The sequence below is a fragment of the Telopea speciosissima genome, chromosome 3 (genome assembly GCF_018873765.1).
Source record: "Telopea speciosissima isolate NSW1024214 ecotype Mountain lineage chromosome 3, Tspe_v1, whole genome shotgun sequence".
Classification (NCBI taxonomy): Eukaryota; Viridiplantae; Streptophyta; class Magnoliopsida; order Proteales; family Proteaceae; genus Telopea; species Telopea speciosissima.
In genome coordinates this window covers 24,739,586-24,751,991 of record NC_057918.1, presented here as the reverse complement: position 1 = coordinate 24,751,991, position 12,406 = coordinate 24,739,586, and the positions used below count along the sequence as shown (strand labels likewise).

General features: G+C 39.5%; 1 protein-coding gene across 5 annotated transcripts in view; it reads left to right on the top strand.

Annotated features, from left to right (window-relative positions):
- The first annotated feature begins 1,289 nt into the window (after positions 1-1,289).
- The window catches only part of LOC122657058 (CMP-sialic acid transporter 2-like), a 32,119-nt gene continuing 21,002 nt past the window's right edge, over positions 1,290-12,406 (top strand). For 4 of the 5 annotated variants that reach the window (XM_043851817.1, XM_043851813.1, XM_043851814.1 and 1 more), the window contains exons 1-5: positions 1,290-1,475; positions 2,568-2,631; positions 2,747-2,810; positions 2,900-3,011; positions 3,178-3,257. In XM_043851817.1, coding sequence (XP_043707752.1) covers positions 1,449-1,475; positions 2,568-2,631; positions 2,747-2,810; positions 2,900-3,011; positions 3,178-3,257 — 347 coding nt within the window. In that variant the 5' untranslated portion in view covers positions 1,290-1,448. Of the gene's footprint in view, positions 1,476-2,567; positions 2,632-2,743; positions 2,811-2,899; positions 3,012-3,177; positions 3,258-12,406 lie in introns of all 5 variants that reach the window. The other variant, XM_043851818.1, reaches the window with a different exon arrangement.

Below are 12,406 nucleotides of genomic sequence, written 5' to 3'. Positions count from 1 at the left end.
TTTCCTTAACAAATACAAACCCATGCTGGTTTGGGGTTTTCTTAACTAGAGTAGGAATACACGAGCATGTCAATACATATGAGCTATATAATTGAATTAAACAATGAAATTTGACTTGTGGTTGATCTAGGCCATATACACTCTATCCAATAGTTTGAATAACTACATCATCATCATGAAACATTGGTAGGGAGAGCTGTCTTGGATTTCTTCCTACTTGGCCACACAATGGTGTTTTTCCCAAAATAATTTTCCCATCAATTTGACATAAGTTAGAAATCTATCTTTATCAAGAAAACTGTTGCTCTTAGCTTCAATCATAACAGTTTGATCCCTCCATACATTGAAACATTGGGCTAAAATTTTGTGAACATGTAGATCCAGAATCCCTACTCATTTGTCAAGTTTCAACCCAAGTAGAGCTAGCCATATGGTGAATCAAATCATTGAGAAATCAGGGAATTTGACATGGGTGTGAAATACCATTGAGGGGGTGTGCATGGACATACAAGGAGAGTATGGCGTACAAGGGGGTAAATGATTGAATTTTTTTTTTTTGGGTGAAACATAAATGATTGAATTAAGGTATGAAATTCGGCATGTGATCTATTCAGATCATATATTACATAACCAAAGGCAGATAAGAATCAAAGGTAAATATGACTCATATTTACCTTTGATTCTTTTTTGTGGTAAAATTAGGTGTCCCAATCAGAGACTCCTTAAGTGTAGTGACTAGACAACTTTTACCTTCTTGTGAAAATTTACATGGTTATGGAAGGGGTATTTAAAAGGAGGGAGAGGGCTCGACAAGCCGTTGGCTTTCTCGGAGCTAGTGATTGTGCCCAATGGAGAGGCTGAGAAGGAGAGTGGGGTCATTTTCATAGGGTGACAGAGAGACGGACTCAAGCTTGGCACAATGCCAATGTGCACAGCCTTTACCCTCAAAAGAATAAAAAGTCTTGGAGGAGCATTCTATGTGGGGGGCATGGCCCCTGTGCATATACGGGGCCAATGACAGCACACACCGAAGCTTTATGGGGGTGGCATTTTTGCCTTTCATAGGAATGGGTGGTTATTTCCTCCCAGTGTGCCTGGGTATGCATGGTACACTTTCCCATAGAGAACTTTTCTCCAAAATGCAAAAGCCTTCAACAACATCTAGTCATCCATATCGACGGTCGTCCCGGATTCTGTAGAATCAGTATTATTTCCCGAATCTAGTTTAATTCAGCAAATAATTTCAAACATTGTGTACTTTGGCTATTTATTTCTCTCAATTGAATATTGGGGATATTTTACGTTTCATAGTGCCTAAAAGAAAAAACTGAATTACAGAGCATCATCACTTCTTAAGTGGAAGCAGCAAGTAAAGAGCGTCAGAGACTGGTTGGAGATCTTGAAAACATTCTCTTTGTAAATTGCATTTCTGCCATTCTTCATTCGCAATGGAGTACCGGAAAATCAAGGATCAGGTATCCCTTCTCTCCGATTCATTTAGCTGTGTTTTCACCTGTCCTCCTCCCCCATCAAACACGCTAACTATCCAAATCAAATTGGCAGTTTTGCGATCCCAGTACATGCACTTCGAAATCAAACTATGCAATTTAGGTTTGCCATTGTAGTTCTTGTTTGACACCGTAAATTAATTGTTGGGGAGGGGGGGGGTTTCTTTCGGTTGGAACTGAATGATTAGTATGAATTCTAGGCAGTTGAATTTGGCTGCGGCTCGGCAGACTAGTATTTCTCATACCTTGGAATGACAAGGCTTCCATGCTCAAACCTATGGTTTTCTAGTTAAATTTCCACTTTTCATCTGGGTTTCTTTGATTAGTACAAAATATAATGTTGGTGCCATTTCTGCACCCCGCGCTTTCTAGAAACTTAAATATATTTCATGAACATCTTTCAATGCCACCAATGTCATTGGGTTCTAGATCAGGCACTTCTACGACTGCCCATATTTGAAAAATTACAGCGGGAGCTGTTTCCTTCTCAAGTATCAATGAATTTCAGTTTTGCTTCTATGTAGTTTGAAATGAAGGATTTATAGTTTTTCAATTGACACTTTACATCTAGTTGCTTTATATTTAAGTTCTTCATTTTTTGATTCAGTTTCTGTCTTGATTCTTAGTCAGACAGTCAAGTACCATCTGAAAAAATGCATGTTTCTGGAAATGGATGATTTTTCTTGCTGCCACCTCATGTATTTCAATCCAAGTTCTCCTACTTGCTTTGCTTTTGTGAAACTAAATGGTGCATTGTTGATGATATTTGTTTCTGGAGATTTAACTATGGGATTTCCTGAAATTGATACTTGAGCATACTTATATGTGATCTTCATTGTCCCACTTTTAAACGCAAGAAATAGGAGCCATATTTGTGGGACACAAATGTTTCAAACCATTTTATTTTCCTTCCTTCAATTTGGAAATAGGAGGCACTTCATCAAATCAAGGCCTTGCCATTTTTCAGTTTCAAACTTTGAAATCCTTGAAACTTTCTGAGGCTCTTTTCATGTTTCTGCTAATCATGATCTGAATTTTCCAATGAAATATAACTTATAGGATAAAGATGGAGATGCAGTTGAAGATGATATAGAGAGCTCACATGGAAAGCCTCCTTCTGATGGTATTTTATTGCTTTGGATCAAAGCTTAAAACAGCTAGCCCTCCGCAATCCTCCGTCTCTTGCTTGATGCACTTATCTGCCTTATCTAATTCCTATAATTTCTAATGATTTGCAGGACCCATCAATAGTGTAGCCACCTTGGGGGCTAGCTTGAGCAACCGTCCCAAATGGAAGCTCAAGTAAGAGCTGCTTAGAAATATAATAATATCTAATGTGATCCCAATAAAGGTTATCTAAGTGATTATCCTTCTTGTTTTCACTGGTGCAGGTCTATTGTTACAATTACCTTAACTGTGCTTACAAGTTCGCAGGGAATATTGATTGTCTGGTCTAAAAGAGCTGGAAAGTATGAGTACAGTGTGACGACTGCAAATTTCTTGGTGCGCACAATACTAATTTCCTTTTGAAATCCCCTCCCAAAGAAAAGCAGCACCTTTTGAGTAGAATTAGTGACATGTATTGAGTAGAGTTTCAAATTTTAGACAGTGGTCTTTGTTCTATGGCAGTCTATGTTGATATTGATCTTTCTTTCCCTGCTTGCATTAGGTGGAGACATTAAAATGTGCATTGTCACTTGCAGCCCTAGTAAGAATCTGGAGACGTGAGGGTGTTACTGAAGATAACAAGTAGGCCTTCTCTCTCTCTCTCTCTCACACACACACACACACAGTTGTTAAATGATCCAATCATTAGGGATACGTAGGCAACTTGAAGAATGTTTCTTCAGGTACGGTCACTGCTAAACATAAAAAACAAAAGGCCTTTGTTCATTCATTTCACAAATGTGGTCTTATTTTGTGGCACCTCTGCCGTGAACACTGGGTGATAAAATGCATTTTCTTGAGCTTTAGCTCTATAGTTTCATTAGGTTAGCTGGAAGAATCATATTGGTTTTGAAAAATCACATGATCTGTTAGGAAATGTGAATACTGTTGCTGTCGGATCATTTTTTTGGTTTATTAAATTTGGAAATGTCAAGATGCATGTGATTGCTAAGTTGAGAGAGATGTAGTTTTCATTTGTTAGCAATGTTACTCAGATTCTTATATGTTCTGAGTGCTGTATTTTGATGCAATCCATTTGCATATACCTTCTTGCTGGCAATATTCTCATAAGTCCATATTTTGCTGGTAATGCTTTTATGAGTGCATTTTTTCGACTTTTAATTCTCCTCGAAAACAACAAGTACTTTGTTTTGTATTCTAATTTTTTCTCTTTTGATATGTGAGCTTAAACTTTTGCTAATGCCTAAAGAAATTTGATACATTAAGTGTCCACACATGTTATCGGGTGGTTTTTGTAGGTTATTCTTGGTACTTCAGTCTTAAAGTCTAAGTTATTATATTCTTTTAAGAGGGATCTTAATGCAGATCGATCAGAGGATCTGCTGGTGGTGGGTTTTCTTTTAAGGTAGAAGGAAAGAGACTGCTGGCAGTGGAGCTGCAAGAATAGGGAAGAAAGGGAATCACTAGGATGAGGGGAAGAGAGAAGTCGTGAGGGAGAGATAAGGGACTGAGAGAGTGAGGCAACAACCTCAATATTAACTAAATTAAACTAATTTTCCATTCCAGAATTCCATAAATTCGTGCAGGATTACAAACCTATTTATAAAGATCAAATAAACTGACTTTAGGAATCTTAAACCAAATAAACAAATATCCCTTCAAGTTAGCTAAACAAAAACTAACTTAAAACTGACCCTTGAGTTTTGTAGAATAGGTGATCATCATCACTTGATCGGCATCATTGATGATTTGATGGCAATCCAGCGCTTCTCATAATAATCAGCAACAGTCCATTTCCGAATGTCCAGGATCTGTAGAAGAAGAAGAAAATCAGCCGTTTGATCTCCTTATAAACAAGGCTAAGTGTTGTCACTCAAATTGGAATAAATTTTTGGGGCTCCACATCTTCAATTGGAATGTCAATCAATTACTCTTGTGGTTGCACTGTTGGTGTCAATTCAACCAACTTTAAAGAGGTATCATGCTGCAACCCTTTCAAGATGTGTAGTTGTTGGGAGGGCTTTAACTTACATGAGTTCCCTTCACGATCAAAGACAACCTTCTGTTCTTCTATCCATGATTGACCAACTATAATACCATGTTTGGAAGAAGGAAATACATGGCATCCATCAAAGTAGAAAAAAGCTGAAATGCAATAAAACATCACCGTCTGATCAATGATAATCTCATCTGTTTTAAACATCACCTCTACCAAGGACTGCGAAACAAAATTATCACTTTGCCCTTCATCTATGCATAAAAAGCAATTCTTCTATTGGGCAAGCAAACTGTAGTCTTAAAAGTAAAGGTATCTATGGCCAGGTTAGGCTCTGATACCAAATGCAGATCGATTAGAGGATTGTCTGGTGGTTGTTTTTTTTTTAAGATAGAAAGAAAGAGACTGCTAGCAATGGTGCTGCAAGGATAGGGAAGAAAGGGAATCATCAGGATGAGGGTAAGGGAGAAGTCGTGGGGAAAAGAGAGAGGAGAGAGAAGGGATAAAGAGATAGGCAATAACCTCAATAATAATTAAATCAAACTAATTTTCCATTATGAAATTCCATAAATTCTTGTAGGATTACAATCCTATTTATAAAGACCAAATAAACTAACTTTCGGCCTCCTAAACCAAATATAACAACTATCCTTTCAAAACCTAATAAAAAACTAACTTAAACTGATTAAATACTTGCCATAGAAGACTCCAAACAACATAAACTACTGACTAACAATAAGACATAAAATGCTTAACTAAAAGGTTTCTTTCTAGACTAAACTTAACAAAACATGGGATCCACACAATCTTATCTATATACTTAATGCCGTGTACAGAATTAAGACCCCAAATATTAGTTTATAAAAGAGGCCCATTACATCAATAAACTCAAAAATAAGAAGCCTATGGTCCATAAAACCAATCACGGGCTAAAATAAAGTCTTTTGAGGCCCAATTGGACAATCTTAACTACACCAGATCTAGCAGGAAAATGGTAATAAATGCATCTAAGTCATTTCATTTGTTTGCTTTCACTAATCTTTTGAATGAAATTAATTATTTTACTGTTGGAAATCTTCTACTGCATTTATAGATTTGCAATTATTGGTGCACCACCTTATGGAGCGGAGTGCTAGAGTCGATGCTAGTGAGTAGAATTTGATCTGTACTGAAAAGGTTTAGTTGAGTTGAGTTGAAACACATTACAATATCACTGAATTTCCTTTTATGCTTATTGTACCTTCAGAGTCATATCATTATATCACAAAACACTTTTTCCTGGTAAGTTTGATATAATGAAAAAGTGGGCGAAACTTGGAAACTGCCTCTCCTGCGAAGCAGGGGATGCGATTGCGTACATTTGGCCCTCCCAGACCTTGCAGTAGCGGGAGCCTTATGCACTGGATTGCTCTTTTTTTGATATAATGAAAATTCTCTAATAGCATGAGTGAGTGGTGCAACGGTTAAGGTTGCTCCATTGTGACCAAGAGGTCATGGGTTTGAGTCTGGAAACAGCCTCTCTGCGAAAGCAGGGGTAAGGCTGCATACGTACATTATGACCCTCCCCAGACCCCGCAGTGGCCGGAGCCTCGTGCACTGGGTACACCCTTTTTTTTAGCATGAGTGGGTGTGTCAAGTGGATTGGTTCATTGCTATGGTCCAAATTCAAAAAATTTATTTGGTACTATTAGGCTATGTTTGGAAAGCAAGAAAGAAAAACCAAAACTTTCTTGGCGTTTTAAAGACACCGGCATGGGTAGTGTTGAAATAGGCTGCTTACCCGATTGGGGTAAGTAGTCCTAGTTAGATTAGGATTAGTCCTACTAGTTCTAGCTGATTAGGATTAGTCCTAGTCAAGTTAGGAGTAGTACTAGTCAGATTATGATTCTCTTCTTTTATTTTTCCCTTTGTTTTATTGTTTTTCCCTCAGCCGAGTCCTATTCTGGCATTCCTAGTTGTATTAGGAATTCCTAATAGGATTAGGACTAAGGTAACATTCCTATTTGTACTTTGATTAATTGTACTTCAATTCTATATAAATAAAGGGCCTTGGTGATCGGTTATGATCATTCAAGCATTATTTTTCACTGCTGTTTACATGGTATCAAAGCCACTTCTGATCTGAAGAAGCAGCCCTCTCGATTCTCTGGTTTTTTCTTCTCCAACTCTCTAAGCTACTGGTTCTCTCCTTCTCCAACAGTCTCGGTTACTAGTTCTCTTCTTCTCCACCACTCTCGGACTCTCTATCTCACTTAGGGCAGCAACTTTGAGGTGAATCCAATGAAGATATAGCTGCTGCCCTCAATGACACCTCACTGAAGATTGAAGACACTAGTGTGACCTAATTCTGCCAGCAGATTCCCTCCATCTTTAGAGATCAAGCTACTTCTTCAACTACAGTTTGACTTCTGGTTCTTTGGAGATTGGTTCCTGCCATTATTGGTCTACACCATTCCTTTATAGAAGACTGCAGCTTTGGATCAAATCTAATTCAGATTCCAAACCTGCGATATTTCTGTATTTTTGTTTTTTTCCTAGATTTTGATAAATTTAGGGTTTCTTATTAACTCATCCGAAGGAGCTAATTTTTGGAGGACTTCTTCCCCACTATTAGAGGAGCACTCGATCAGTTTTTCAGCCTATTCTGACGGCTGAAATTGCTGCAACTTCAAAACCCATATTTCAGATTTGGTTCAATTTTTTGAAGATCTGTTTTTTTCAAATTTGTGGATCGATTTTTGCCTTGCTGAACTATGGGTGATTCTGAAACAACTACTGCTACTTGTGGAGGGGATGGTCAGCCTAGGAATGACTTCCTTCCCTCTGCTACTGCCATTAAGCTTGATGGTACGAATTATTTAATCTGGGCCAGATCACTATCCTTGACTGTGGCTGGTAGGGGATTCACTGGCCATCTTACTGGCACCACCAAACAACTTGCTGAAGAAGGTGCTGCCAACGATGCTATGGTGATGTCATTCGTTTTAAATTCTATGACTACTGATCTATCCAGTCAATATCTCCTCCTTGACACTGCTACTCAGATATGGACTGCTGTCAAGGGAACTTATGGTCGATCAGGAAGTGGTGCTCAGGTTTATGAAATTAGGAAGACACTCCAAATTCAAAAACACTACTCAGAAGGAGATGTCTGTCACTAAATACTATGCTGCCCTCAAGTGTTTATGGCAGCAATTGGATCATTATGCTAGGTTTCAACCTACTACTACTACTGATATTACTGCCTATTATTCTTATGTTGATCAGTTTCGGGTCTATGATTTCCTAGCTGGACTCAATGATGATTATGACCCTATCCGGGTGCGAGTACTTGGTCGGGTTCCTTTCCCTACTTTAGAGGAGACCTTTTCTTATGTTCACAGTGAAGAGACACGAAGGGCTGCCATGATGCTTACTCCCAAAGTTGAGAGATCAGCCTTACAGACTGCTGGCTCCACCCCTGTTACTTCTTCTGACAGTGTTGCTGCTACTACCACCAAAGAGCCTGTGAAGTGTGAGCATTGTCACAAACCATATCACACTAAGGCTCAATGTTGGAAATTACATGGGAAGCCAGCTGATTTTGAGGCCAAACGTGGTCGTGCTAAGTCTAAAAATAAAGCCAATCACACTGAAAGTGTAGCTCCAACTCCCACTGGTGACATCGGTTTCTCCCAGGAAGAACTCCAGGCTCTACGTCGTATGTTGAACACATCCGCTGCCTCTACTACATCTGCTGCCAATTCAGGTTCCTTCTCTGCCCGTACAAGTATTTCCTTTGCTGGTCATTGTGCCTCAGTAGTTTCCACTCCATGGATCATAGACTCCGGTGCTACTGATCACATGACATGTTCTTCCAGCCTTTTTAATACATATTCTTCTGCTTCTGGTAAGGATAAAGTCAAAATTGCTGATGGGTCCCTCTCCTCCATATCAGGGAAAGGATCCATTGATTGTTCTCCTTCTCTTACCGTGTCATCTGTGTTGCATATTCCCAAATTTACAACTAACCTTCTTTCCATTAGCAGTATCACTAAATCCCTGAATTGTAATGTGACCTTTTTTCCCACTCACTGTGTCTTTCAGGAACTGGACTCGGGGAAGACGATTGGATCGGGTAAAGTGCATGGTGGATTGTACCTGCTTGATGGCGATCCTACACCTACTCAGGCTTTACCGTCGGCATCTTTCTCTTCTGAATTACATAAATGTCACTCTAGGCTAGGCCATCCCCCTTTAGGTACTTTATCAAATTTATTTCCAGCATTAGTTAAAGATTATAATAAGGAAGACTTTTTTTGTGAGCCTTGTGTCTTGGCTAAACAGACACGTTCAACTTATCCTATTTCTAATAACAGATCCTCTTTCTTATTTCATGTTGTTCATACTGATGTGTGGGGTCCTAGTAGGAAAGCCTCCCTGTCTGGACATCGGTGGTATGTCACTTTTATTGACTGCTATTCTAGGTTCACTTGGGTATACCTTATGCACACAAAAAATGAATTTTTTTCGTGTTTTCAGCACTTTCATCAGTTGGTTAAAACCCAATTTAATGCCACTCTTCAAACTTTGAGGAGTGACAATGGGAAAGAGTATATGGAAGGTCACTTCCAAAAATACCTTGCTGCCCATGGAATTCTCCATCAGACTAGCTGTATTGATACTCCAACCCAAAATGGTGTGGCTGAGAGGAAAAACCGCCACCTTTTGGAGGTGGCTAGGGCTCTTATATTTGCTCGCAATGTCCCTTCCCTTTATTGGGGAGATGCTGTCCTTACTGCAGCCTATTTAATTAATAGGCTGCCCAGTCATGTTCTTCTTTCCAAAGCCCTTATTGAGCTATTATGTGGCTCTTCTTCCTTTATAGTTCCACTTAAGGTGTTTGGCTGCGTTTGTTATGCCAGGGATACAAGGTCCCCTAGTAAACTTGACCCACGTAGTCTCCGCTGCATTTTCTTAGGATACTCTGCTACTCAGAAGGGGTACAAATGTTATTACCCTCCATCCCACAGGACTTTTGTCAGCATGGATGTTGATAAAGGCCGGTACCAAAGACTTGTGGGAAGCTGATTTATCTCTCACACACTCGTCCTAACATTGCTGTCGCTGTGAGTACTGTGAGCCAGTTTATGCATGATCCCTACTCTTCTCATATGGAGGCTGTTCTTCGTATCTTGCACTATTTGAAGTCAGCTCCTAGAAAAGGAATTCTTTTGTCTATGTATGGTCATCTACGGATAGAAGCATACACTGATGCTGATTGGGCTGGTTCTGCAGATCGCAAGTCTATTTCTGGGTATTGCTCCTTTGTAGGTGGAAATCTTGTCACATGGCATAACAAGAAGCAAAATGTAGTTGCTCGTTCTAGTGCCGAAGCTGCGTTTCGAGCTATGGCACAAGGTATTTGTGAGTTACTCTGGCTTAAAGGTTTGCTACAAGATTTTGGTCTTCCTATGATGTTGTACTGCAACAACAAGGCTGCAATCAGCATAGCACACAATCCTGTACAGCATGATCGTACCAAGCATGTTGAGGTGGATAGGCATTTCATCAAAGAGAAGTTAGAAGATGGGCTGATTTGTATTCCCTTTGTGACATCTGCGGATCAACTTGCTGATATCTTCACCAAGGGATTGTCTGGAAAATTGTTTCATCCCAATCTAGTCAAGTTGGGCATGATCGACATCTTTGCTCCAACAGGCTGCTTACCCGATTGGGATAAGTAGTCCTAGTTAGATTAGGATTAATCCTACTAGTCCTAGGTGATTAGGATTAGTCCTAGTCAAGTTAGGAGTAGTACTAGTTAGATTATGATTCTCTTCTTTTATTTTTCCCTTTGTTTTATTGTTTTTCCCTCAGCCGAGTCCTATTTTGGCATTCCTAGTTGTATTAGGAATTCCTAATAGGATTAGGACTGAGGCAAATTTCCTATTTGTATTTTGATTAATTGTACTTCAATTCTATATAAATAAAGGGCCTTGGTGATCGGTTATGATCATTCAAGCATTATTTTTCACTGCTGTTTACAGGTAGAAGTTCCGATTTTGAAATTTGAAAACACCTCAAGATGATTTGATGCAGAAGCCGAAACCATGATTTAATTGGCTGTTCTTTGATTTTTGTTGGAGCCTTTTTACTTTTCTTATGATAGGGTTAAAACAGTCTTTTTATATTTGTTTTCTTAAGTTCTCCCTCCACGATTTTAGAGGGATAGATGTTTTTATTTTATTTTATTTGTTTAAGCTTATATTCCTATTTAGAGTATAAGTCTATTATGTTTTATGTTTGTGATTCGGATTCAGATTAGGAATTCCCACTCCTAATCTGACTAGGATTTGCTTTTAGATTGATTATTTGTAAGGCCTTTTGGCCCCCCCCTTTTATTATAAATAGATATTTCGTGGGAGGCTCCCCCACCTATTATGTTTGAAATTTTGTTTCTTCTTGCTGCTGCCGCCATGACTGCTGCTGCTTCTCTGTCTTGTGTGTCATATCAAGACCCCTTGTGAGTTATATCAAGGGCTAGGGTTGGAGAAATCCAGCGGCTCCTTGCATCTCGCAGATCGGGAGGTTCTTCTTCTTCAATCAAGCTCTTCGAGTTGCTGCCATTGAAGTTCTTCTATTACAAGTAAGCTGTTATAGAATTCTTATTCCCTAACCCAGCCCTACATCCTCTATCAATTTCCATAACCCTAATCTCCATTAAATCTGCAACTCCTATTTTAACTAGGATTCCTTCGTAACTACAGATCTGACCATCAGTTTTCATTAAACTTCTAACCACAGATCCCTCACAGCAGACCTTCCACTTGACCTAACCTGCAGCCTTCATCTCAACAACTAAACCCTAATTTGCTCTCTTCTCCATTACACCCCAACAACCCTAAACCTGCCTAGACTTAACCAGCCATCAAAACCCAACCATATTACAGCCGAACCTTCCCCTCACAGCCAGTAAAACTCGACCTGACTTTCAGCCCTTAAATCTCATCCTAAACCCTAGTTTCAGCCTAGTTTCTAAAACTGAAAACCTGAAACCCTAACCCTAATATTTCTGAATTCTTATTTCTTATTCAAACCTAGTTAAGACCTATGCTAATAGAATCCTAAGAACCTGCAGACCATAACCCAATAAAACCCTAACTCAATCTCCCATTCCTAACCCTAATTTTGCCCTAGTTACCCTAAACTGCCCATTCGGCCAACCCTAAAACAGAACCTGGTCCTAAGTGAGATTTATTTCACCTAGGCTACATCAAATTGGTATCAAAGCTATGGAAGGACATGGCAGCCCTGCTGTGTATCCTACATGACCACCCCCACCCGATTCCCTTGTTGCAATCATGACTATGCTGCAGAAGATCTCCACGGACCAGCATGCTCTTGGTGATCGAATGACAGCCATGGAACAAAGGCAAGCTGTGCCTATTGTAAACAACCCTCTATACATAGAGGAGGATAGACTCCAAGTCCGTTCGGAAGTTCATGGAACTCTGGGAAGGGATGAACATCACAGAGATCATCCCAGACGTCACAGGGACCACAGAGATCAGTCTAGACATGACCGAGACTACAAGGATCGACGTAGGTATGACAGAGATAACTACAGAGAAGACAGGGACAGAACTACTGAAGCACCTCGAAGACCTAACTTTGAGGAATATTTGAGGTCCTACTTCACTGGAGATGAAGCTACTAACCGGCGATTCGATACACAGAAGGTCAAGCTAGAATTGAAAGAGTATGATGGGCATGGTGATTCACAAAAATTCTA